The 26,602-nt window shown below is 56.6% G+C and overlaps 1 protein-coding gene across 11 annotated transcripts in view; it reads left to right on the forward strand.

Annotated features, from left to right (window-relative positions):
• The first annotated feature begins 389 nt into the window (after window positions 1-389).
• Igsf9b (immunoglobulin superfamily member 9B) overlaps window positions 390-26,602 on the forward strand; it is a 77,864-nt gene continuing 51,651 nt past the window's right edge. For 5 of the 11 annotated variants that reach the window (XR_002388774.2, XR_015452408.1, XR_002388772.2 and 2 more), the window contains exons 1-13: window positions 390-606; window positions 10,057-10,254; window positions 11,870-12,016; window positions 16,980-17,131; window positions 17,334-17,451; window positions 18,388-18,529; window positions 18,838-18,983; window positions 21,375-21,517; window positions 21,807-21,947; window positions 22,041-22,157; window positions 22,402-22,552; window positions 23,501-23,624; window positions 25,702-25,877. Coding sequence is in view for 8 of the 11 variants with exons in the window: in XM_087214270.1 (XP_087070396.1) it covers window positions 543-606; window positions 10,057-10,254; window positions 11,870-12,016; window positions 16,980-17,131; window positions 17,334-17,451; window positions 18,388-18,529; window positions 18,838-18,983; window positions 21,375-21,517; window positions 21,807-21,947; window positions 22,041-22,157; window positions 22,402-22,552; window positions 23,501-23,624; window positions 25,702-25,877 (1,819 nt within the window). In the remaining 3 variants the exon portion in view is untranslated. The other 6 variants (XM_021242783.2, XM_013078843.3, XM_087214271.1 and 3 more) reach the window with 5 other exon arrangements.

Raw genomic sequence — 26,602 nt, forward strand, 5'->3', positions numbered from 1 at the left:
GGGCTCGAGCCCCACAGACCTGTCTGGGGTAATTGATACTCCAAGGGTCCCGTTAGCCAGTCCTAGAAGCTACCATTTCTTTCACCATAAACTTGCCATGCAATGTGAACAGAGAACAGAACAGAGCGAAGATGCTACAACGCCTTCTCCCAGGCAATGCGCATGATTCTGCGGCTGTGTGCTCGCCACTCTTCAACGCACCTTGAAATGGGCTCGCCTACTTTGGGCCGCGACGGGCAGGCCGGAAAGCCAATCAGAGCCCGGGTTTGTGGGTGATGTCCAATGGGAGGGCGGCGGGGGCGGGGCTGAGGCTAGGCTTTGCCGCTGACCTGGCTGCGCGCTGCCTCCGCTAGTAGTGCAGGTGCCGCTGCGCCGGGCCGGAGGCTGCGCTGAGGAGCGGGCCGGGAGGGATGGGGAGCGGGCCGCCGGGGCTGCTCGGGGACCGGCGCGGGGAGTAGCGGCGCGGGGCGCGCGGGCGAGGCGTGCGGGCGCAGGGGCACTTCGCGATAGGATGAGGCTCCGGGCTGGCGCGCGGTAGTACTATGATTTGGTATGTGGCCACTTTGATAGCAAGTGTGATCAGCACCCGAGGGCTCGCGGCTCAAGGTGAGTTGAAGTGCAGCGCCCCTCTGCCGCCCTCCTGGCTCCCGCCGCTCCCGCCCCGGCTGGGCACTGCCGGGCACGCGGGCGGGCGGGGCCGCCTGGGAGCCGAGGTCGACCTCGCCCCCCGCGATCCCCCGTGCGCCGCGCCGTGGCCGGGGTCGGAGCAGCCTCTGCTCGGGCTCGGGATTGCCGGCCTCGGGTCTCGGCCGCTGCAGCGCGCGCGGGGACGCCGCCGGGACCGGCACCCGCACCCGCGCCCTGGGCCCGCCCTGCCCACGCGTGTCGGCCGCCAGAGGTCGGGTCCCGCTCGCAGGGCCGGGGGCTCCCGGGGAGAGCGGCGGAGGCTGGGGCGAGGGGTGCCCGCTGTGGGCTTGCCCCACTCTGGGCTCGCCCCGCCTGGCATCTCCCGCGCCTGTGCTAGCTGCGCCTGGGCCGGGGCCGGGCAAAAGTTCCCCGGACCTGTGCCGACCCTCGTTGTCCTTCCTGGCCGGGAGGCTGCCGGCGGGCTGGGCTCTGCACCCCGGAGCGGGGCGCGGCTTCTCCTTCCTGGAGAGACGCGCAAGGGAAGCTAGCGCGCCCGGAGATGCGTGCGTGCGCGCGCGGGCTTTTACTGGGAGCCGGGCAGAGCGCCCCACGAACCTCTGGGTGGCACCCCGGCTCCCGGTCCTTGTATGGAAGTAGCAGCGGAGCTGGAGGCTGCCAGCGCCCTGAGCTCCTGGCTCCCAGCGCACCGGCACTGGTCCGGCGGGCTCCCAGGCCGGGGTGAAGTCCGCAGGCCAGGCGGGACGCGGGCTCCCCGCAGAGCCGGGGCTGTGCTGTCTACAGTGTTACCCGGGCGGTCCTCTCGTCACCTTGTTGGGGAGGGGGTGATTTGAGAAAGTTTCTGAAACGGAAGGAATATGTCTCCTGTGCTACTTGGGAGGGGGTGTCTGAAAACAGAACAGCGAAGGAAGGCTGAGAGAAGGATGGCTTTGTCAAGCGATCTGTTGATCAGGGTTGTTTTAAAACTCCCTATGTCCGGTGGGGACACTGTGGCCAGGGTGACTCCAGAAGCTGGGTGGGATGGAGGTGGATGCATGGTGGGTCGGGTGTGCCTGAGAGTAGCGCCTCCTACTCTCGCACCTCCTTGTTTCCCTGCAGTCTTCCAATGCCCTCGCCCTTCTCCCCTCTGGTTTTTGGTATGTTCCTGGTATGGGACTGTCACCGAAAGCACACAAGGATGTGCTGGGATCTTGGAATAAAGAGACACTGAAGGGAGGCTCGGAAATAGCTCCCAAACCTAAGCCAGCCTGGGGGCAGTGGACTTTTTTTGGAAGTTTAAGCACAGAGTCAAGGAAAATGGGTTTGTGATGCAGGAAAATGGGTTTGTATTGCAGAATGGCAAGACAGGAGGAAGAACTTCCCGATCTTGAAGATCGCTGGGCATGAAGGTTATACTTTCTGAGGGTGGGGAGGTGCTCTGCCCGGCTGCTTGGCATGCAATCTTCTCTGAAGGTGAAACATGATTGGTCACGGGGTCTTTTTAGCTTAACATGGCTTTTTAGCTTAACTACGCATGGTAGTGAACAACCTAAGTTTAGAGTTAATTATCTGTGTTCAGCTCTTGGCTGCACCACATGCTGACCCCATGACCTTGGACAAATTGCTCAACCTCTAAATGTCATTTGTCTCAGTGGAAAAAGGGTTAACAGTATGAGTTTATAGATTTCTTTTTTGTTGTTGAACAATTAGTGCTATAAAGAACTGAGTGGTTACCTGTTCTATAGTATGTGCTTATTAAACATTATTTCACTATCACTAGGATAACTGGCTGCTCCTCACTTTCTCTTGGGCCATTCAGGGAAACAGAGCTGGGAGTGTGTTGGGGAAAAGTTCAGAAGGCTGTCTAGAACTGAGATCCCTGAATGGGCTGACCTTGTCCCCTGCAATGTACAGACATACATCTGTGCAGGGTGGCCTCAGAGCCACTTGGAAGTCCTTTACAAGGTCCATGAAACTGAGTGTGGTTGGGACAGAGCCTTGTAGAAGGACACAGAGCCTAGCCTTGGGAGCGGTGGGTACCTGCCTACTGAGGAGTACCAACCAGTGCTGAGGCACTGGTGAGCCTTGTGAGAATCACTGAAGAGGTGGCTTCTGGGAAGATTCCTGAATTGGAGGGCCTGCAAGATGCCATTCATAGGATTTGGCATCCGAGGGAGGAGTGAAAGGGGGTTGCCAGGTTGGGTTGGGACTCAACCCATTCCTGTGGGGTGGGGGTGGGATTGGCCTCTTCTTTGACTTTGACAGTACGTGTAGGAGGTGGTTAGGTCAATGGAGGGATGGAGAGGTGAGGAGGAGAGGGGCTACTGGCATGGCCTCAGCATCCCAGATGTCTGTGAGCAAGCCAGCTGTTTCTATGCTGTGGGAGGACTCTTTGCCAGGCCTGGCTGACTTGGACCCTCAGATAGGGGAGGGAAGTCTGGTCTTTCCAAGGCTGACTCTGCTGTCTGCCATGGAGTCTGTGCTTGGATTATCCTGACTCCAGCATCCTGAAATAAAGTGGGTTCTGACAGATCCCGCTGCTGGTTGAAGCAGTGTCCTCTACTCTCTACCGAGCCTTGACCCACCCTTCTTCCTTTCCGAAATGGAGACCGGAGGGAGGAGGTTCAAACCCAGTGGGCAGCTGAGAGGAACCCGGCTCAGGAAGTGCCGGGGTGTGTGTGTGTGTGTGTGTGTGTGTGTGTGTGTGTGTGTGTGTGTGTGTGTCCAGCACCCGCATGCTGACGGCAGGGCTGTACCTGGTAGCATGCACCCTTGGAGAGGCTGGGGAGGTGATGGATGTGTTGGATAGGGCATGGTGTTTCAGCTACTGGCCTGTGGCCCGAGGTAGGCCAGGCTGTGGAGTTGTCAGGGCCCAGATCCTGGGTGGTTCATGTTTGAAGCTCTGAGCAAAGTGACAGAAAGCTGACATCTGGTTACCCAAGGAGCAGAGGCTGCCTCTTGGGGAGATCTGGAACACAGCATCTCTGCTCTCCTGCCTGTGCCTTGCTGTCTCTCCTGGTGTCTGCTTTTCCTTTCTGCCTTCTGCCCTGCCAGGGTGACTCCTCTCAGAGCCTGGCCCACTCTTTCTCAGCCTTGCTTGGCATCTACTTGTCTCCTCACAGTTTTCCTGTTTGCTGTGGGGGTGAAGATGAAAGAGAGCTGGGCCCGAGAGTTAACCAGTTCTCTTCCCTATGAGTGCCCCCATCCTGTGATCTCAGCTGCGGTGCAGGGTTCCCAGGGAGCGATCCCCTCTGACTGCTTCCTAGGATGGGTTAAGTAGCTTGTGTGAAGAGTGGATCTGAATGGTAAAAAGCTGTAACTGGTGAGAACATCCAGCTGTCTAGAGGTGTGTGTGTGTATATACACATGTATCACGTGTGCACCTGTGTGCATGTTCACGTGCCTCTGGATGCACTGTGTATGTACACACCTGTGTGTATACATGCATGTGCCTGTGCATTCCTGTATTGCACATGTGCTTCCTTTTGTCCACCTGTCTGCATGCAGCATTATGTCTATGTACATGTGTGTGCAAGTGCCCATGTGTTATGTGCATACATGTGGAATGTGGTGACACAGCAGGGGGAGTTAGGTGCAGATGTGAGGTAGCAGCCATCCCTCTTGAGTGCTTCAGTGGCAGTGAGACTACACATGCTCTAGCAGACTCCATGTTCTGCACCTGAGGTGAGAGCTCAGAACTTTCCAAAGTTGGTGGCTCCAGTCCAGGGGCTGCATTGAAGGATGCCTGAGGTTCTGGGACAGAGCCTAAATGACAGGTGGTGGGGGCAGTGCTGAGAACAGCCTGTCTTGCCAGGAGGAAGGCTCCTGGCCATGGTTGGCACCCTTCAGGTAGAGTAGGGTCTGTGTCCCTGGGAAGATGGAGGAGATGCTGGAGAGGCAGCTCTGAGGCAGTCCCCACCCTGAGGTACTGCCCGTGGTGTGGGCCTGGTCTGCCAGAGGCACTGACCTATTTTTCTCAGGAATCTTCCTGCTTTTCTGCTCTATCTTGCATGAATAAGCAGGAGAGGAGCAGATATGGGGGCTCAGTGAGGGTTTTGGAGAAAGAACCCATGGGGGCCAGGGCTAGGAGGGAGGTCCCAGACAGCCTGCCTGCCCCTTGTCAGCCCAGCCTCTGTCCCTCCTTAGTTCCCTGGCCTCCCTCCTGGTCACATGTGCTTGTCAAGATGGGCTGTGGCATACAGCTTGCACACAGACACACATCAGGAGGTCAGTCACTGTCCTCCTTTTCTGGCTTCAGAGTAGGGAATGTTGATGATTCGCTGGGAGTAAATGTGGAATTTTTGTTTCCTGCTTAGTTAGGATACCTGTAAGCCCCTCAGCAGTAGCCTGGCCTTGTGGCAGGTCCAGCCTGCTGTGCCTTCCCCTGGTGGCCTTGTAGGCTGCTGCCTGGCTGCTTGGGGGCCACACAGAGTGTGGGGGCAGGCCTCCACCCACGTGGTGGGGTGCAGGTTGTGAGGGTGGGAGTGTGGCTTCGTGTTTCTGCTGAGGAGTCATTAAAGGAACAGAACTGAGATTAGATTACTGACTTCCTTCCTGCCAGTGGCTCATGGGGAAAGGGCTCTTGGAAATACAATCTAGCAGAGCAAATTAAAGTCTCTAATAGCACCAGTGGCTCACTGGCTGCTGGGGGAGCCCAGCCCAGAAGGGTTAGTGGGGAGTTGGCCATTCCTGGCCCTTCCCCCTAGTGCCTAGCTGTTCACGACGTTGCCAGGTTTTCTGGCTGGGCCCATGCTGGACTTACCTAACCTTCAGAGGTTTGGTGGGTGGGGTACTGGAAGGGCAGTGAGGATGATGCCTTAGAGGATGGGGAGACACTCCTCTAAGAGGAGTGGGGTCCTTCCTAGAAGCACAGGGACACACAGGAGGGCCTCTGGGCCTCTTGCTTTGTGAGCAGGAGAGCAGGGGATCTGGTATCCTGGGCTTGGGTCTCTGCTCCTTATCAGGCCCTCTGGGTGCTCCTCGCCCAGGCGTGGGCAGTGGGGAGCCAGCCCTCTGCCTGCCTTTTGTGGACACCACCCACTTGGTGAGCGTCAAGTCTGCCAAGCTCTCTGGGATCTCCTGGAGCTCCTGGCTTGTTGAGGAGGAGGGATTGGGGACTATTGGGGGCCGAGCCTTTTTTGGGCTCAGCAGGGATTATTTTTAGGTTGGCAGATGGAGGTGGCGGTGGCTGTCACTGGTATTATTAGACAACAGGCCTGTGGTTTGAGAGTCTGGTGTCCAGAGGAGGAGGAGGAGGAAGAAGAGGAGGAGGCTGCCACTGGGTCTGTACTAATGAGCCACAGAGGCAGGTGCATCCCTCCCTTCCCTAGCCCACCACCAGGATGCAGGCTGGGGTTCCAGGGTCTCAGGCCAGGGCTGTTCATCCCTGTCCAGCTGCTTTCTGAGACAGGCCCGCCCTGTGAGCCTTCCCTGGTCCTCCTGGGCTGTAGGATCTGGACTCATGGAACCTGTTCAGAGTGTGGGGTGGGGGCAGCTGGGCCCTGACCCAGTGGTGCAAGGAAAGGGATGGTGATGGGGAGAGGCTTTGGTCTCCTGGGCCAAAAGGGTGGGTGGGATAGAGTGGGAATCCTGACCCTAGCACCTGTTACCTGGGTCATTTTGGGGAAGCTACATAGCCTCCCTGTGAAGACAGCTATCCTGGTCCTGGGGCCATTTATAGATATACAGTGACATTTATGGCATTCCTAGCAGAGCCTGGTGTGTAGTAGAGCTTTGTAGTATATTCAGTTTGCCTGCCAGCTCAGGCTCTTTCAGCCTGCCTGTCTTTCCTCTGGCTCTGAGCATTTCCCCTTCTCAGGACCCTTCCTCCTCCAGCCTTTCTCTGGTAGATGAGCTCCAGGTTGTGAGTGTTGGATGTGGGGCCGTGCCAGGCCTTGGAAGGCCTTGTGGTTCTGGGTCCAGAGTGGGTCTGCCGTCGGCTGTGGTCTCAGATACCCACTGGGTATCACCTGGCCCAGAGAATGGAGATTTGTGCTCTGTGGGGCTTCCCAAAAGGTCAGCCAGGCTGCAGGGGGCCCCCTCACTCTCCTACCCTCCAGCTTTCTCCTCCTTGCCAGGTGGCTTAGCTCCAGAGTGGCCAGGGCAGACCCCCAAGATGCAGATAAGCCAGGTTCAAGGTACAGTTTGCTGGCTTCTCAAAACGGAGCTGCACCTCATAGCCTCCTTCTGCTGTGCCCTACCCCCTGGCCATTGCCAAGCCAGTTTTCCCCTGGAGGGAGACATCCTGACCCCCCTGGGCTGCTGTGAAGGGGAGGGATCAGAGCGACCCCTGTGGTCCCTGTCCCCAGCTACCCCCAGGTCCCCATCCCTCTCCCTGGTTCTCCCTGCTCTGAGGATCTGTCTTCATCCCAGTGTTTGTCTTGCTGTCCCTGGCTGGCTGGGCATGTGTCCGGCTCACGGGAGGCCCATCTGTGCCTCTTCCTCTGCTCCTGAATCTCTCCTGAGTTTGGGTTTGCTCCCCCGCCATGTTTATTTCTCCTTTGTCAAGCCCCTCTTCCCCTTTACTGCCACCCTGATTACTTTGTCCCTTTTTCTCACCCTGAACTTTTCTGGAGAGTGTTGTATTAGACATACTTGGCTCAGCAAGGATCAGGCTTTGGGAGAAGTGTTTGTGGGTGATAGAGTAAGACTGCATGCCGAGCACGTGTGTGTGTGTGTGTGTGTGTGTGTGTGTGTGCGTGCGTGTGTGTGTGTGCGCGCGTGTGTGTATGTGTGTGTGGTGAGGGAAAGCAGGTGTATATTTTAGGATCTAGAAAGCGAGGCATGGCTGCCCGCTGCCTCCTTTCTGAGAAGCCATCTGGTCTGTCCCCCATGTCCTCTCTGGGGATGTCCTCTCTGCAGCTCTTCTCTGGGGTGGACAGGGTCCTTGAGAAGATCTGCTGGGTGGGGGGGTTCCTGCTGCCTTTGAGAGGGCTTCATGCTGGAGGTTGCCTGCTCAGCCTAGGGCTGGCTGGGCCGGAGGCGGGGCATAGAAGGAAGGTGTGAAGGAGCTGCCTCATTGCCGTGCAGTGAGAACGAGGCAGCTCTGGGTGCAAACGAGCAGCTGGCACTGTGGGAACCTATTTTGAGGCCACTGACCTCTTGGCATTGCCCCCAGTACCCTCCATCCCAGCAGCCTGTTCTGCAGAGCCAGACTGCACTGTTCGTGGTTCCTGGCTGCGCCCAGGCTCTGGAGCCACAGGGCCTACCTGTGTGATCCATTCTGCCTTCCCCCAGGACCCAGGCGCCCAAGAGTGACCCCCTTCATATCCCCCAGACGCCTGAAGTTTTTCTCATCTCCTCAGTCTGTGCTGCAGACAGGGTTGTTGCATGTGTTGCACAATGCCTGTGGGTGCCCACACAGATGTGCACACATGCTTACATACGTGTGCACACGTGTTGCTTCTCCTGCTTGCTGTGGCACCTGCTGCTCACCCCTTCCTCTGGTCCAGCGTTGGCCTTTGTGTTCCTGGATGCAGCTGCAGCCTTGGCCTTCCCAGGTGCCCTGGTTTGGGGAGGTGCCTGCTGCAGCTGGGCCCTCTCCTTCTCTCCCCGAGGGGCTGCACTACCAATGGAGCCTGAAGCCAGGTTGGGGTTGGGGAGCTGGGAAACCTGCTGGGGCCCAGGGCAGGTGAGTGCAACACTGCTCTGCTCCAAAAATACTCTGTGATCTTAGCTCTTTCTCTAGAAAATAGTGATGTCACCGGGAGCCAATCGGCTTCTGGAAGGGCTTTCCTCCTCCTCCTCTTCCTTAGGCAAGTTGCAGGGGAGAGGGAGGGGGAAGAAAGAGATGCAGAGACACACAGATGACATACAGACAGAACTGGAATTCACAGACATGCAGCAGAGACACAGCCCCTCACACAGATAAGCAGTCAGAGCCCTTCCCCTCACACAGACTGACAGACAGCCATGGACCCCTGCCCTCCACCCAGTGGACACAAACTCGTAGGAGCAGAAACAGGAAGATAGGCAGGCAGGTGGGCACTTACTCATGCAGTGGGAGCAAGAGAAAGAGACAGAGAGAAAGATGCTGATAGAGGGACATGGGGAAGGAGAGGACACACACACACACAGAGAAGAGCATGAGACAGACATACATGTATGAACCAACAATAGATGGACCAAGACACATAGAGATGAGTCAGTTAGAGAAACAGAGATGCAGAGAGACATACAGGGGACAGAGATGGAAAAGGAAACAGACAAACCCAGAGAAGGAGACACACACACACACACACACACGTGTGCGCAGCCAGACACAGATATGAAGGACAAACAGAGGGCTGGAGCCCTCGGTGGGTCCCAGGTGCAGAGCCAGGCCAAGCCTGCCACTCTCCTGCAGCACTGTTCAGTCCCCAGGGAGGGAGCTGGCATCGGCTGCTGTCCCAGGTGCTGCCCTGAGAATCAGATGCCCAGCTGGGCCCGGGGGTGGGGGTGGGGAGAGCCTGTGGTCCCTGTGGAAGTGGTGGGTTCAGGGGAGGCAGGCCTGAGGCTGTCCTTCGCTGTCCCTTTCACTGGCTGTCCTGGACAAGGTGACCTTGGGTCTCCCTCGCCCCGGTGGCCACAAGACCCGGCTGGGTGGGAGGAGTGTCTGCTGGAGTCATGCTGGCTGCATGACTGTTTGGGGCCCTGGAGTGGAGCCGCACTGCGTGGGCAGCGCCCTCGTGGGTCAGCTTTGCGGCTCTCTCTCCTTGCAGCTAGGGTGGGGGCGGAGGCCTCCTCAGCCAGCCAAGATGGGTAACCCCATCCAGTGGTCTCTGCCTGATGTCCTCTGCCAAAGGTAGGGGCTGCCCCAGGTCTTCCTCCTCACCCCCAGCCTCTGGTGTCCTGATGATGATGTCTGGGGCATCTTGGAGCGTCTGATAGATTTGAGGCTCGGAAACGGGGCCGCAGCACTCCCCCTCCCCTCTGCAGCATGGCTGGCGCAGTGCTGGAAGGAGGGGCTACAGAGGCCAGCCCAGGCCGGTGGGGTTTCCCTCTGGTGTTGCCGGGAGCAGCCCGGCTTAGCTTGTTAGGGATTCCCTGCTCCTGTGTGCAGCGCTCTTGTTTAGTGCTGGAAAACCAGGCTGAGGGGGCGGGGCGGAGGAGGCCGGCTGGCTCTGGGAAGCGCCTTGCTTCAGGAAGGAGGTTCCTCAACCACAGCAGCTCTGCTGGCGGGGCGGGGCCTCCGGCTCCACGTCCTCCGCTCCTTCTGGTCCTGGGGGAGAGTTTCCGAGCTGAGCACCCATGGTGATACCTGCTGCCTTTGGGGATGAGAGAGGGATGTTCTCGCTCCCCCCATTGGTAGGTCCTGGAGGCCCCCAAGACAGGGGGTATGAGTAAGAGACGGGGCCGGAACCTGGGGGCCTGGGGGCAGGTGTAAGGAGGGGGACAGAGGCTACTGCGGCAGGATCCGGCACCTTCCCCCGTCCCGACTGGGCTGCCCCACAGGTGCCCACAGCCTGCGAGAGGAGCCTGAGTTTGTGACTGCGAGAGCCGGCGAGAGCGTGGTCCTGCGATGCGACGTGATCCACCCAGTGACGGGACAGCCCCCGCCCTATGTGGTAGAGTGGTTCAAGTTCGGAGTCCCCATCCCTATCTTCATCAAGTTCGGCTACTACCCGCCCCACGTGGACCCTGAGTATGCAGGTAAAGGGTGAGCGCAGAGGGCTGGCCCGCCTTGCCTTGCCGCCCTCTGGGCTTGGGCCTCACATTCCTTCCGCCCAGGCCTTGGTGATCACCCTGCGGTCTCCAGTGCCCCCGCCTCTGTCTCTCAGTTCTTTCTCCTCCCGGTCTGTTATCTCTCTTCCTTCCACCTTTGCCTCTTTCTCCTGTTTTTGAACTCTGATGGGTTTTCACTAAGTGGCAGGAGGCAAGGACACAGGAGGACAGGGCACAGGAGGAGAGGCAGATGGGACACAGCAAGGGCTGGAGAGGGGCCAGGAGCACAGGGTAAGCTAGGCAGGGGCTCTGTGGGAAGGGTGCCAGGACCCCTGTCCAGAGAAATGAGGAGTCACGGCCCCACGCTGCCAAGTGTAGCATAGCTGGGACTTCAGGATCTGCTGTCTGCCAGTGCCCATGCCCTCTCTCCTGGTTCTGAAGCTGGATGTCCTCCTGAGCTGGGTATGGTTTGTCTCTCTGTCCCCCTCTGTCTGTGTCCCTGGCCTCTGCCTCCTCCTAGTCTTGCTTGTGTCTGCCATGCAGTGACTCTGGCTTCCTGGTGACTCACTGGTGCCACCTGCCAGCCTGGGGTGTGTCCCCAAGCATAAGTGTGTGCTGAGGTCCAGAGGGAGGGGACTGGCAGGGCTCTGCCTTCACTTTGTCTCTCCTGAACTGCCTTTCTCTCCTGACGATTCCCTGTTGGTCTCTTCCACCTGAGCCTGTTTCTCACTCTCCTCCTGACCAGGGTTATTTTGATGGCCTGGGACTTAGGCTGACTGCCAGTCCCAAGACTGGACAGCAGAGGAGAGGTGGCTCTGGACCTGGAGCTGGGGTGAGATGAGGGTTGATGCCAGGAAGGGGCCTCTGCAGAGAAGCTCACCCTCTTCATGTCCGAGGCCAGAGGTGGCCTCCTGATGGAGTGGAGGAAGGGTGGCTAGGGGTCTCCTCTGCCTGTCTTCCTGGTCCTCATCCTGGTCCTGTCCTCTGGTTTATAGGCCCATTGCCCTCAGCTCCTGGATCATGGGCTTTGGTAAGAGATGTACCTGGCAGCAGGACTGGGAGGGGCCTAGTGTTGGGCCGCCATCTCTCTGCCCTACCGTGGGGAAGGCGGCAGGGAGGGCGCTGGTGAGGCCGTCCTGGGCACTGAGCTGGGGCAGGTATGTTGTCCGGCCTTCGTGGAACTGCTGTGGAACCTGCAGAGGCTCCAAGCTTATCCTCTGTCTCTGTCTCTCTGTCTCTGTCTCTCTCTCTTCCTGCTCTGTATCCATCATGCATCATGCTTTTCTTTTGTCCCAAGAGATCTCCAAAAGAACAGGTGCATTCTAATGGGCGGAGGCTTTTCTCAGTGCTGCACACTGAACTGCTCCCTGGCTGGGGCAGGGCTAGCAGGGAGGGGACAGAGACTCCCTTATGAAGGTGTCCTGCCTTTCTCTTTGCTCCTTGCTGCTTGTGGAGGTGGTACCAACTGTTACCCTGGGGCCCTCCGTTGGAACTGGTTTGAGGGTCACAAGCTGTCCCTGCCTTTGGCTAGGGTGGGAGGTGGGGAGGAGCAGCTGACCTGGCCTGATGGTCTCCCTGGCTTCTGTCTACTCTCTTCCCCCAGGCCGGGCCAGTCTTCATGATAAAGCATCCCTGCGGCTGGAGCAGGTGCGCTCCGAGGACCAGGGCTGGTATGAGTGCAAAGTGCTCATGCTGGACCAGCAGTATGACACCTTCCACAATGGCAGCTGGGTGCACCTCACCATTAACGGTGCGTACAGCCCCTTCCGGGGCGGGGCTGCTCTGGAGGAAGCCCCTCTTCTGACTGCCCCCTGTACAGTCCCTCAGCCCTGCTGCTGCAAACCTGAGCCCCAGTGAGATCTCCACTTGCTTCTGTCAGCCCCCTCCCGTGCCACTTCTCTTCTGGGAGCCCCCATCACTGGGGTGCATGGGAACAGCAGCTCCTGTGTGCCAGGTGGTATCAGAGCTTCTTCGGGGGGAAGCAGGCTTGCTTCTGGAAACCTGGAGGGTTTAGGCTCTGTGGGGGCAAAATTGATCATTGCTAGTATCACTCCTGGCTGGGGGTCATCCTGCTAGTCCAGAAAGAGCCCTCCCTCCAGTGGGATTTCAGAAGTTTCTTCTTAGGTTGTTACTGTGGTTTCTTGTTAAATGCATTTATTTGAGTAATAAGTATTGAGGGTCTGTTATGTGCCCAGCTCTGCAGCAGATGAACGGTAAATGCGGCCCCTGCTCGTATGGGGTTTACCAGCTCATAAAACGTAGGAACAGTTTTAGTGGCTGTTATTTATGGCTCAGGTTAAGTGGATCCTGCTGTGTACAGACGCCTTTCCAGTATTAGGAGGAGCAAGGAAGCCGAGGTGAGCTTGCCCAGTTCTGGGTTGGCTTAGGCTATAGGCCTGGGCCCACAGGGGTACAGAGCCAGGAGGCTGGGTCTTCAGGGTCACCTGGGGGGAAGAGTTCCCTCTTTGTGTCCTTGGGAGTCCGTACCTGGAGATGCTTTAGAGGCGCCAGGAGGCTTAAAGCATGGAGGAACACTGGTCCCCATAGAGGGAGGGGAATGGAATATTTCGCTTTGGTTTTACTTTGTTCTTTTGGTCTGACACTTATTCTTTATTTAATTGGTGGCAAAAGTATATTGAGCATCTCCATATTGCAGACGTTGTGCTGTCTTTGAGGCTTTGATGGCATGTATGTTTGGATTTGCCACATGCAGTGTGGTGCTTATGTTCTGGTGTGTGAGGCTGTGGATACTGTGGTTAGAAGAAATTGATGTTGTTTCCGGCTTAGAAGCTTCTCTCAGGATTGATCTGCCCTAAAGCACGACTCCTTCCCCCTACTGACTGGTAGTAAGTTTGTCAGACCTGTGCTCCTTCTGGGTCTGAGAACCTGTCCAGGATCGTGGAAGAACAGAGTATTTTTACATTCAATATATTTTTATTTTTTGCAGTGCTAGGGATCAAACCCAGGGCCTTGTGGATTCTGGCCAAGTACTCTACCACTGGGCGACTCCTGAGCCCTAGAGCTGAGTATTTTAGCAAAGGCGCTGGCCTGTAGGACAGGAGACTTTAAAGATGACGGCTTGAGGTCAGTGTTTGCTTAGGCATTAGATGGGTGTGGCTCCTGCCAATCACTCCTCAGAGCCTGACTGCTGGCAGATTTTAAATCTTGGGTGCTTTGTCCTTCGTATCCAGCAAGCTATGAGTCACCTCCCTTTGATGCCAGGTGTTGTATGTGCAAGTAATGAAAACTCCTCTTAATATTAGTCCAAGCAAAACATAATTAGGAAGGTAAATCTGCTCCTCGCTTCGCTGATTGAACATCAAACCCTTCCTTTTTTCCCATACCCTTCCTTTCCTAAACAGAGTAAAGCCATCTGGAGGAGTGGCCTCTTTCCTTTCACATCATCCTGCTTGGTTGGTAGTGTCCACACCAGTATGCAGAAGCCACTCATCCATTACTCATATGACCAGAAGTCGAGTTTAGCTTGGAATTGTGTGTTCTGTCGAATGTCTGCCTAGCAGGAGTGGGAACTGGTTCTTTGGAAATTCCTAATCGCTCAGAGTAGAATCAGTGTGAACAGGACTCTTGAAAGATTTGGTTTATTTCAAGATCCTATTCTATGTTAGCTGTGTAATCCTTGGCAGGTTAGGTTACTTCTCTGAGCTTCAGTTTCCGCAGTTAAAAAAACAATGCCTTTTGCAGGGTTGTTGTGAGGACTCGATGGAAATGCACCAGAATGTATCTTGCCCAATGACTGGAACATTAATTACATGTGTATAATTACGGGTAAGATGCTGGCCATCTCCTTCTCAAGAGAGAAAAAGGATAGAGCCAGATGAAGATGTTAGCAGGGATGTCAGGCTGGAGGAAGTAAGGACTTTAGTAGTGGAAAAGTCCTTGTGAATTCAGCAGTGACTGCTCATTCAAAATATATTCTTGAGTGTCCACCCTGTGGCAGCCTCTGTGGACATGCCAGGGGCTTTTAAGGAGACTTCCAGAGACAGTCAGGGCCAGGGATGATTGTGTGGTGGGGAACACACAGGAGCGACAGCTTCCTGAAAGAAGTGGCCTCTGTTTGGAGCCCTGGTCAGGGAGAGATTTAGCCAGGAGCAAATGGGAGACGGGGAAGGGGACTCTGGAAGTCCCAGAGCCCTGTGGGAGGAGAGCGGCTCACTCAGGGAACACAGGCAGGTTGTTCATAAAGAAAAATTGAGCAGAGATGCTAAGATGCCACACCATCTGCCCATGCTCAAGAACCAGGCATGGCATCAGACTTTGTTGTGGTACAGCAAAGTTTGCCGTGACCCAGGGGTCACCTGTATAATAGGCAGAAGAGAGCAGATACCTTCCACCATGAGAGACATTTCCCTTCCCTTCCTCCTGAGTTCTGCGGTTCCGTCAAGCACAAACACTTCCAGCATTCCATTGCTCCCAAAGTAGAATGTGTAATGTCAGGCATTTTCTGACAGGGATCACCTTTGGAAATTGAAAGGCCAGGGAAAAATTAGAATGACAAGTGGTTTCATTCTCTTTCTGTGTTTTCTTTGAAGACCAGTTGGGTGGAAACAAACCCAATTATTTCTTTATCACATATAAAATGAGCAGGAAGCCCAAGCCAAGGCTTCTGTTAGGCCGGTGAATTACTTGGAGGAGAGGCCAGCCTGTTCCTAACCTGCACTATTAATTATAGGGCACTTGCAAAAAGAATTAAGCCTGGAAATACAGCTGGCACGCTAACACCTAATCAGTAAATAATCGAGAGTCAAACCATTATTTTCCTGAAAACTCGAAATTGTTCAAAGTACTTTCCTGATTAGCACCTAAATAATAAAGTAATTATGTAATTAGTAATTAATTTGTCACTCCAGGTCATAATTTAATTTATTATCTCTTTTTTAAAGCGTGACACCAGAGGTAACAGAGGCTGTGGCTGTGTCAAGTGTGTTTCAGGGGCAGGCTGGGTAGGGAGGGCTCAGTGGGAAGTGAGGCGGGCACACCAGCCAGGGCCTGGGTCAGTGTTCAAGAGCCCCTTTACAAGGGCCTGGGATGGCTCATCCTGCCATGTTTAGCGTTGGAGAGGATGTGTGTTGTGCACACTTGTGTGTATGATGAAGCACACTTCCTGTCAGCTCATTATCCCTTGCCGCATGCCTGTGCCTGTGCTGAGCCAGGGGCTTTGGCAACTGTGGGCCACAGTGGTCTCCCCAGGCTCTTGCTCTCAGAAGTTCTGTGTATTTTCATTTGCGGGGATCTGTAGGTGTGTGTGTTGTGTGCCCTTATTCATGGGCGTTAAGCATACTGCTAAGTGCTCCATGTTCAGAGGGTCCTTATTACCACTAATGGGGACAGAGAGGAAACAAATGACATGGCCTCAGTTAGTTAGAAGTGCCCTAAAGGAAACAAAACAGTAAGGCACAGAGAGTGCTGAAGTGACAGATCAAATGAGCTGACCAGGTGAGGCAGAGGTGAAAGGTACAGAAGACCTGAGCCCTGGATTGAGATCTGGGTTCTAGGCAGAGAGAACCATATGTGCAAAGGCCCTGAGGTTGGAAGCTCTTGCCACATTGCAGGAAGACAAAGAAGCCTATTGTAATTAAAGCACAGTGAGCGGAAGTGTGTTGGCAGATGGGTTTGGTAGGGGAAGGACTCAGCCCTAAAGCCCTGTGACTCAGTCTCCCACAGGGCTTTGTGTAGAGCAGGGAGCCCTCCTGAAACGACTTAGTACTTCAGTGGCTTCCCAGGGAAATAATGATAGTGGTGGCAGAATAACCAATGTTTGTTTTAAACATGTGCCTGCATTGAGCAAGATTTTTTTCACAGTGTTATCTCATGTATCCCTCATATCCATTCTAGATGATGCAGGTTTTGGATAAAGCCCAGAGAGGCTAAGCATCCTGCCCAAAGTCAAGCTTAGGGGTCTTGAGGAACCCCAATGGGCTCGCAGGCCAGCATGGTGGGTTTTCTGGTGGTGTTCAGAATTGGGGGCCACTTTGTCCTGCTGAAGACTTTGGCACCCACAGTCTGAGGGGTTAAGATGGATGGAGCTGCCTGCTCTCACAAGCAGCTCAGGGGAGTGGGACTATCTCTTAAAAGCTGATTATCCAAATAGGATGGTGCTTTACTCACAGCTCCAGCGCAGGGGGAAGATAACCTTTGTGGTTAGAGGGGAACTGAGGAGGGAGCTTCCCGCCCTTGTTATCCATGAGATCCAGAGGGGGAGGCAGGTGGGTGGTTTCCTCTCCGTGTAGAACCAGATTGCAGCCTGGGCCTGGGGTCTGTGTCAGGCCTAGACAGGGCTCTGATGGCAAATGTCCTGGAAATGTGGGGGGCCTGGCTGAGCTGGGGTGCAGGGGGATCCTGAGGGGAAACAAGGGTGGTAGGAGATTGTGGGGGGGGGGCTGTCCCGTTCATGTAGTGATCTTAGTGCTAAGCACAGCAGCTTCTCCACAGTAGATGCTCAGTAAACATTTCAGTGGGAAGTAGCTAAGTTTGACGGGAAAAGCATAGAATTTGGCCCAGCTAGACTGAGATTGGACCCTAGGTCACCCCTCCCTGTGATCCTCACCTGCAGGCTTTTACCACCTCCTGCTTCCTCCTCAGTTGTCCTCATCTCCTGCAGGTTGCAGGGAGTTCTGTGTGTGTGTGTGTGTCTGTGCGTCTGTGTGTGCGTGCGTGTGTGACCCCATCCCTCACCTTCATGGTCTCCTTTGCAGCCCCTCCCACCTTTACAGAAACACCCCCCCAGTACATCGAGGCCAAGGAGGGAGGCAGCATCACCATGACGTGCACAGCTTTCGGGAACCCCAAGCCCATCGTCACCTGGCTGAAGGAGGGGACACTCCTTAGTGCTGGTGGGAAGTACCAGGTGAGTGCCGCTCCGCCTGACCTCCCTCCCTCTTTCCTCTCTGTGTAGCTGGCCACTGCAGGCGCCCCCCCGGCCGTGATCTGCCCTCCTTACCCCAGTGCACTGTCCCTGAGCCATCGCAGCCCGGCTTCTCTGACAGCATCTTTGCCCAGTTGGTGGGCCCATGGTTGGGTGCTGAGGTCTGTCTGTCCTTGGCCCCCAGGTGAGTGATGGCAGCCTGACGGTGACATCTGTCAGTCGGGAGGACAGAGGCGCCTACACCTGTCGGGCTTACAGTATCCAGGGGGAGGCAGTCCACACCACCCACCTGCTCGTCCAAGGTAGGGGATTACTTCAGCCTCTGCGGCCCCATCCTCTTGCAGGGGCCTCCTGGCAGCTGGTGGAGACAGGCAGGCAGGGAGGAGCCAGGCAAGGGCTCCTGAGTTCCACATAGCTTGTGGCCAGATCTCCAGCCCTGGCTCCCCTGGGAAGCACATTGCAATGTGGCAGGGAGGCCCCAACTGAATGGGTTCTGGTTTCCCTCTGCCTAGATAGCATGCCTGCTGTGTCTTCACCTCCCTGGGGAGGAGACCTCCCTCGAGTCATCTGTCCATTAGTGCTGACATCAATAAGTAAAGATGCGAACACAGTCCAAGCCCCAGGCATTTAAACAACAGCAGGCATTTGGCAGAGCTGGGGTCTGTACAGTCAGCACCACGAGATGCCAGTGTTTCAGGCTGGGCACTCACTGTGCAGGGTGGGTGGGGTCCCCTGGAGGGGCTCTGCCTTTCCAACCACTGCCTGTTGGGAGGGGGGTTGGTGGCAGCTGTGTTCTGCTGACAGCTGCTGAGGTGGCACCCGCTCCTTCTAGGGCTGAGCAGCGGGCTAGGGCCAGAGGTCCCTTTGCAGCTCAGCCAGAGTCTGGCCAGCCTCACCAGGGTCTGCTGGAATTTCACCCTCCTCACTCTGCCCCTCTTCCGAGTTGCCCTCTTAACAGGCTGCTGAGGACCCCAGGCCTCTGTCTTGTCTGGAGTCTCCTGCTCAGGCTTTGAGGGGACAGGGATGGGCGGGAATGGGGTGTGTGTAGGTGGGGTAGAAGCTGGCTGGGGCTGTGTGGGCGGGGCACGGGCACGGTAAGAGCCTAGAAGCAGCTCCGTGGTGACTGCTGGGCCCTGCTGCTTCCGATGCCCCTTCCTGAGCACTTCTGAGTTTCCCAGGAGCCTGGGCGGCAGTCCTCCACCATGGCAGAGGTGATGTTTGTTCCCTGTTCTCTCCAGGGCCTCCTTTCATCGTTTCCCCTCCTGAGAACATCACTGTCAACATCTCCCAGGATGCTCTGCTCACCTGCCGGGCGGAGGCGTATCCGGGCAACCTCACATATACCTGGTACTGGCAGGATGAGAACGTCTACTTCCAGAAGTGAGCAGCACCCTGCCCTGCCCCTCTTGGGGGTCCCCACTGCAGGTGTCCAGGGCAAGAGCTCTGAGCAGGGACTGTGCCCTTGGCCTCAGGCTCTAGAGGATTGGAGTGGGGATGGATTGGTCCAGGTGTTTCTCTGCTGAGGCTAGAGAGGGGAAGGCATGGAGGACTCTGGGAATACTGGGGAGCAGGAGTCTGGAGCATCGGGGGAGGTGTATGTGACTCGTCGCTACCTGGTTGGGTGTCTGTTGGAAGACCATCTGTCACTTGCCAACACCCTTTCCCTCCATCTCCTTGGGGTTTTGCAGTGACCTGAAGCTGAGGGTGCGGATCCTGATTGATGGGACACTGATCATCTTCCGGGTGAAGCCAGAGGATGCTGGGAAGTACACTTGCGTCCCTAGCAACAGCCTGGGTCGCTCCCCTTCAGCCTCAGCTTACTTGACTGTGCAGTGTGAGTATGGGTGGGCATTGCAGAAGGTTTGAGCCCCTTTGGGTGGACTGGAGCCCAGAGGCCCACGGGCCAAGTATCATTTAGGGGAATGTGGGTGGAGGAATGAATGAGGGAGCAAGTGGGACAGTGGGCAGGGCCAGGACCGAGCTGGTCACAGCTGAACTGACACTGGCTGGGCATTCTCCGTGGGCTAATTTGTACATTGAGCTTCAAAGATGAGCAGACCTGTGTCCCTGGCCAGCTGTCTCTTGGAGCAGAATGGCTGGCCTTGCACTTAATGCTGGCCCACGCTTCTGAGCCTTGAAGGAGTCACTGGTGAGGGTTTTTCTCCAGTATCTGTGGGGCACTAAGAGCCAGCTCGAGTCATCTTCCTGCCTGCTTCGCTCTGTTCTTCTAGGCTGTGGACAGTGTCGGGTGGGCGCAGAGGATGCTGTTCTAGGATGACAGTCCATTCCCACACCCAGCTCCCTCTGGCAGCCTGTGCTCCTCTAGGGCTGCTGGGCTCCAGATGAGTGAGCTGCTTCTCAGGCAGGATGATCAAGCCTGCTGTGTGAATACAGTAATTCATTTGTTAATCTGTAATACTTGAGCTCCACTGGTTGCTTTTCCACCCTCTGGCAAGCCAAGCATTGTGAGAGTGAAGCAGGGAGAAGGGTGAGTAATGAGGATTAATGTCTCCCTTTTGGTTCGTGGATGGCCCTGTCACTCAGCAACAAAGGCCCGCTTTTCTGCTGCAAGTGACAGACTGACAGAGAGGGCCTGTGTGGGGGACTGGAGTGGCAGGGCAAGAACTGTAACAGTCTAGAGACCGGCTGGCCAGCTCAGCCCAAGGGCTGAATACAAGTCGGGGCACAGTCGGTGGCCTGGAAGGTGGAGTGCCTCCGACTGCTGACTGGAGTGAGGTGCTGCAGGCGACTCCCCGAGTGGACAGGGTGGTGGAGCCAGGCTGGGCCTGCTGGGCCCTGGGGCCCTCACCCTGTGCTCATGTCCCTTCTCATTCTGTGGAACAGCTCTGCTGGCAGAAGCAAAGGCCCCACTCTCTACCTCTTCTGTCACAACCCGAAGGCCTGGTCACAAGCTATGTGAGTCCCAAGCTTCCAAGAGCTGTGGAGCTGGGCTCTCAGGTGCATCCTGCCAGACGTGCGGTCAGAACAGCAAGTGAAGAAGGTGTTGTTCAGGGACTAAGGATGGGCCTGGGCTGCTCTGGAGCAAAAGTCCTGAAGTCAGGAAGGAACAGACGCCGCCTCATAGGCGCCCCTGTCCCTCTGGCCTGACATAGGCTGTGCCCCGGACAGGAAGGTGCAGTGGCTCAGGGTGCAGAACATCCCGGGGCAGTGTTCTTCAGGATGGTAACCAGGACCTCATCCCACCGTCTTTCTGTTGGAGAGGTGTTTTGGTTTCCCTGTCTCTCCTGGCACTGGCGCCACCACCCACTCCCACTTGTCCTTTTTTACCTCCTTTCTGCCTTCAAAGAGAATCCGGGGGGTTGAGATTTATAGGTGGGTGAGACAAGGATCTTTATTTCTGCTAAAGAGCAGTGTTCAGAGTATTTCCCATTCATAAACCCTGGAGGGAAAAAAAAAGACTACCATACGAAAGTAGGAAGCTATGTCTAAATATATAACGCGGTCTGGTATTTATGTAATGCTGTTCTCTAAAGAGCTCAGAATGCTTAGAAGATAGCAGCTCATTCATCCTCACAGCTTCCCTAGTTCTGGATCCTTCTCTGTAGCCCTTGCGGGGACCAGGGAGAACTGAGAGGAGGTGACTCAGCCTCCAACACAGGGCTGCTGTCCTGCAGGCTTTGTCTGTTTCCCGGCCAGGCTGGAGTCTGCATTTCAGTGGCAGGGCCCAGTGGAGAGACTGAGGCCAAGGGAGGCCGGACATCCAGCAGAAGGGACAAGAGAGGACAGAAATACTCACTGGGGCTACAGCTGAGATGTCTCCTGGGTAGAACCAGCTTTGCCTTTTGGTTTAGGATGCAGAGAGCTGAACTGCTTGCTCCCGAGACAGACTGGGATAAGGAGTGGGGAGGGAGGGTGTGGTCAACATGGAGAATTCGGAGGCTAAGGGGACTGGAGCTCCAGAGTCTGCCTGGCAGGTGAAGTCCAGCCTGGGGGCGCACTGGGACTGGGCCTGTGGAAATGTACCTTTGAATGCCTCCAAGTAGTCTTAACCCAGTGGGTGGGCAGAGGAGCCTGCAGCCTGACTTGGCGGCTAATGGTGGGTTTGTTGTCTTGTTATCCATGGTGGGTCCAGTCCTGGGCCGTGTTGGGCTCTGTGGAGCCACCCGGAGTCGATGTGCAGGCTGTGTCTGGCAGGGCTCTGGGTTTGTTTACCTAGATTGCTCAGCAGATGTCTCACATACCCCTCTTCTCTCCTGCTCTGCAGACCCAGCCCGTGTCCTCAACATGCCCCCCGTGATCTATGTGCCTGTGGGGATCCACGGCTACATCCGCTGCCCTGTGGATGCAGAGCCACCAGCCACCGTGGTGAAGTGGAACAAGGATGGCCGGCCCCTGCAGGTGGAGAAGGTGTGTGGGTGTGGAGCTCAGAGGACAGCAGCCCTCCCAGGACCCAGCTGCTTCCTCTGGGCCCAGTTCTCTGCTGGGCCTTCTGTCCCCAACACAGAATCAATCTGGGGAGACAGTGAGCTGCTTCATCCAGGGTCTGGCAGGAATTTGGCTGCTCTCTTAGGACACAGGGATGATGCCCACGCCCACCCCAGGCTGTAGCTGTCATTCTTGGCCCAGCTTAGGTCGAGTCCCAGGGTGCTGGGCAGAGTATCTGGCCCCTGACCATTGCCTCGTCTGTGTGTGGCAGAACCTGGGCTGGACCTTGATGGAGGATGGCTCTATTCGGATCGAGGAGGCCACAGAGGAGGCTCTTGGCACTTACACTTGTGTGCCTTACAATACCCTGGGGACCATGGGCCAGTCTGCTCCTGCCAGGCTCGTCCTGAAGGTGAGGCACCAGGGCAGTGTTCGGGGGCGGGGGGGGGCCAGTGTTCTGGGGCAGCCCAACCCTGACTATGCTCACGTGCCTGTGCTCCCCCAGGATCCCCCGTATTTCACGGTGCTACCAGGCTGGGAGTACAGGCAGGAGGCTGGCCGAGAGCTGCTCATCCCCTGTGCGGCCTCAGGGGACCCCTTCCCTGTCATCACCTGGAGAAAGGTACCTGGGCTCTGGAGCTCCTGGGCTGTGGGCAGGTGGGCACCCTCAGCCAGTTCTGCTCTGGACCTGCTCTGCTGGCCAGACATCCAGGGGAGAGTCAGCTTCCTGTAGCAGTGGATGCTGAGGGGGCAGAGAGCAGGGGCCGAGGGCCCGGGGTGACCTAGTACCCTTGTCACGCGGAGCCGAGATGGCTCCTCTTCTGACCTCTGTCCAGCCCGTCCTCTCCCTCCCCTTGTCCACCAAGGTAGGGAAGCCCAGCAGAAGCAAGCACAGTGCCCTGCCCAGCGGGAGCCTACAGTTCCGTGCCCTGAGCAAGGAGGACCACGGGGAGTGGGAATGTGTCGCCACCAACGTGGTCACAACCATCACTGCCAGCACCCACCTTACCGTCATTGGTACGTGCACAGGGGCATCCGCATGTCAGGTACTCCGGCTGCCTCAGTCCAGTCCTCAGCAGAGTGGGCTCAGTGAGGGAAGATCAGCCCGGGTCCTGTTCACCACACAGGTGGCAGCCGCGTGGCCAGTGGGCCATGGAGACTGAATTGATGAGCCTGTGAGAAAGCTGGAGGGGCTAGGGTGAAGGAGAGTTGGTGGTATGGCATCCTGGACCAGTGCTGGGCTGAGGCTTGGAGGGCATCCTGGCTCAAGGAGGCTGGGCAAGAGGCAGTGAGAGGGTTCCTCCCTCCTGGGGTGATTCCTGGGTGTGGCCGCCCAGGCACGTGTCTCCATGGCCTCAGACCTCAGGTCCCCTTTAGCCTGTCCCTCTGACAGCCAGTGGTGCCCAGGCCAGCACTCCCTGAGTGTTCACTACCAGTTTTAGGCTGTGGACCAGGTGGTCTGCATTCCTTGTCATTCACAATCGAGAATGTGGCATTTGTTGGGATGGGGCTGAGGAGGTGTGGGACTGAGTGCTGCTGGGCCCGGGCTCAGCCCTGAGCTGACCTGTTATCCTCAGGTGCTGCGTCCTGCTGGGGGAATGGGACTGTGTCCCCAGGCAGGGCCTTTGCCGGTGCCATTTGGTTTTGCCCAGGACCTCAGGAGGAGTGCTGCTATGCTCTCCAGAGGTGCACAGGAGTTAGACCTGGGACGAGGAACCTTCTGGCTTGTGTTTGCCCCACCTCCCTGTGGAGATCCCTGCATCGAGACTGCACGGTGGGGTGGGCTTCCTTCCTGCCCCTGGAGGGGCAGAAGACCTGGCACTCAGCGCCTCCCCTCCCCACCACTGTTGTACTGCATTCTGCCACTCCCTGCTTTGGTCTCTTGGGGTCTGAGCAGCCCAGATGATGGGCTCCTAGTCAGTGGGCTCCCTCCTTTCAGTCTGAGAGGTCTCCCTTGGTCTCCAGGCACCAGCCCCCACGCCCCAGGCAGTGTCCGGGTCCAGGTCTCCATGACAACTGCCAACGTGTCCTGGGAGCCGGGCTATGATGGAGGCTACGAGCAGACATTCTCAGTTTGGTACGGACCTCTGTGAGTCAGCCCCGCATGCTTCGCTCTCTGCTTCTTCCTCCCTGCCTGACTCAGGCAGTCCCGGGTGGGGGGAGCCTAAGGCAGTTGTGGTCTGCGAGTGCCAGCCCTGCAGGTGGCAAAGAGGCAGTCAGAGACGGGGTTCTTCTGGGTACTGGGTATGTAAAGGGACTCTGCACTCCTGCCCTGAAAGTGGAGGCAGCCAGTTTTGAGTCATTGCCTGAATCTCCCTGGACCATCTAAAGCTCTCCCTGGCTTATCTTGGTGCTCCCCATTTTTAGGGTCCTGCCTCATTCTTTTTCTGGGTTCCTCTGGCATCTTGAAGAGACTTCTGATGATTTTAAGAGCTGAAATAGCCCAGCCTGAAGCATAGGATCTACTTTCATTTCTCACAGTTGTCCCAGGAGCCAGTTTGGAGAACTGGTGCTCCCCTCCCCGGCCTTGCTGCCATGTCCACATTTCCTCTGTAAGACCCTATGTCTCGTGTTCTCATGTCCCTGTTATGATTTAGGCAGATGCAATGAAGCGAGGTCTTCTTTGCCCAAACCTTAGGGCAGGCAGAGATCTCAAAAACGCATGCACCAGGGTGACAACCAGAGGATCAGAAAGTGGGAGAGCGGCCCGGGGACCCCTCATCACCCTGGGGCTCCTGTTGCTCCTGTCCTGAGCCGAGGCCTGTAGCCACTTGGCCCACAGATGACCTGACAGGGAGGATGAGCCCCTCACTTACTCCTCTTCAGCCCTGTCCCACCCAGGCACATTTCCGGCGGGCTCAGGCTGAGCTTGGGGAGGAGGAAAACCCTGACCACAGAGCAGTGCTCAGGGGCACTCAGGGAGAGTACTCGGCCCACTGCTCAGCAGCAGGAGGTGGAGAGGGTGCCTGCTCTGTTTCCTCAGGAGGGTTGAGGGTTGGATGTCCTGGGTATGGGGCGTCATGGGTCCTGGATCGACTCACTGCAGTTACAGCCCCCTCCCACCCCATCTGTGTCTCTTCTCTGAAGCAGGGCTGTGGGGGCTGCTGTGGGATGTGTGGCAGGGGGTGGGGTGGGCATGGCCGAATCCTCTCTGGGGGTGCTGAGCAGAAGGTCTGGCACAGAGTGGGCTTCCCTGGCTGCTTGTGGCTCTCTCCACCTGCTGCTCATCTGCATCGCTTTGTCACGGTGTGCTCACTGCCTTTGGCCCTGGGCGGGGAGGGTGCCTTCCCTCCTTTCTGACTGCCTTCAGCTCTCTGTGTCCTGACTTAGATGTTTGGCGCTAGCTTCCTTTTGCTGTGCCTTCCACTGCCTTAGCTCACCCTTCTGGGCATACAAGGTGGCAAACCTTAAACCTAGAGGGAACCCCTGGGTATGTGTGCAGTTCCAAGGCAGGGCAAAAGGAGCAGGCTGGCTCTACGGGGCAATGTCTCCTCCCAGTGGTGATGTGGTGGCACTGCAGCAGATGGCTTCATTGGCTCCTGGGATGGCAGCCTTCTCAAACAAGGACAACTTTTGCCTGCTCAGTACTCTTTATGTACAGTATGATGTCCCCCTTGTCTGAGATTTCTAACCCTCAAGGCCTTAGGCATCTTGATCCCACGTTGGGAAACCCCAGGTCACTTTTGCCATAAGCCTTGGACGTCCTCAGATGACCCAGATCTGATTGGGTTGAGTGAGCCTCCCTGGTTACTCGGGGTGGGCAGCTGGGTCCCCCACCTGGGTCCCTTCCCTTGTCCTGCCCACACCCATGTGCTTTATCGTCACTCTCCAGTGTTCCTCTTCTCCCAAGGCAGAGCCTACTCACAGTATGGTGCTCAGGGTGGGAATCTCCCACAGTGCACTTGGTGATGTGACCGTAACTTCAGTGTGGTTTCCGCCCCAGGGCCTCTTTCTGTGGGGGAGGAGCCAGTGATGGAGTTAGCTGGTGTCATGAGGGTTGGCACAGCCAGAGCTGGGCAGGTCACCCACCTTGGCATCTCCTTTTCCCACCCTTGACCCTGGGAATGTAGTCCTCTCACCCCTTCTCCCTGAGGACAGTGCGTGACACTCTTCTCTCCAGGGTGACCCACCCACCCTTTGTTCCCCATCCTCTCTCTTTTGGCCAGGATGAAGCGGGCACAGTTTGGGCCCCATGACTGGCTGTCCTTGTCAGTGCCACCGGGCCCCAGCTGGTTGCTAGTGGACACCCTGGAGCCCGAGACTGCATACCAGTTCAGTGTCCTGGCCCAGAACAAGCTGGGAACCAGCGCCTTCAGTGAGGTGGTCACTGTGAACACTTTAGGTGAGCACCTTGGGGCTGGCATGTGTTGGGCTGTTCCCCGCAGAGCTGGGGCACACAAAGGTGATGGTAGTGGTGTTCCCATGCTGTCCTTTGGGGTTTAGAAAGTGCATGGCACCATACCGAGTACTCTCTGTGATGGTGGCTTTGGGTTTCCTTCTTAGGACTCAGCATGTCCTTCTGCAGGATCCCCTGGTCCTGTAGCTTGGTACTTTTGGTGGAATTCTTGTTGCAGCCTCAGGGAAGGAGTTTTGTATCTTACCTTTCCTCAGTAGCCTCAGGCTTGCATATTCAGTGGGGCTGGGACTCACCCTTCAACACTGCTTGGCTGTAATTGTTTCCCCTCCCCAGAGGCCTGAGAAGGGTCTGGGTGAGCAGGCTGTTTCCAGAATCCCTCCCTGTACAGCACCAGGGTGGGCAGAGGGGCAGGGTGGTCACCCCTCCTCCACAGCACTTCTGGCAGGCCTCATTTTGTGCTCCTGGCCAAGAGGGGATTGAAAGTGAACAGCACTCTGTGGCCTTCCTCTGGTTCCCGGGAAGAGTCATGTGTGCTTAACATCAATGTTACAATGTGAGGGCGCCTGAGAAGCACCAGTCTGCAGCACTGTGCAAACATCATGTATGTATTTACCAAACCTAGGTGATACAGCTATGAGAAATGGCACAGTCAAGCACAGGACATGCAGGATGTGTGGAGCTGGTGCTGGCTGCAAAGGGCATGCTACTTT

The sequence above is a fragment of the Heterocephalus glaber genome, unplaced genomic scaffold (assembly GCF_053883595.1).
Source record: "Heterocephalus glaber isolate CG9 unplaced genomic scaffold, H.glaber_assembly_v1.0 deba00001446, whole genome shotgun sequence".
Classification (NCBI taxonomy): domain Eukaryota; kingdom Metazoa; phylum Chordata; class Mammalia; order Rodentia; family Bathyergidae; genus Heterocephalus; species Heterocephalus glaber.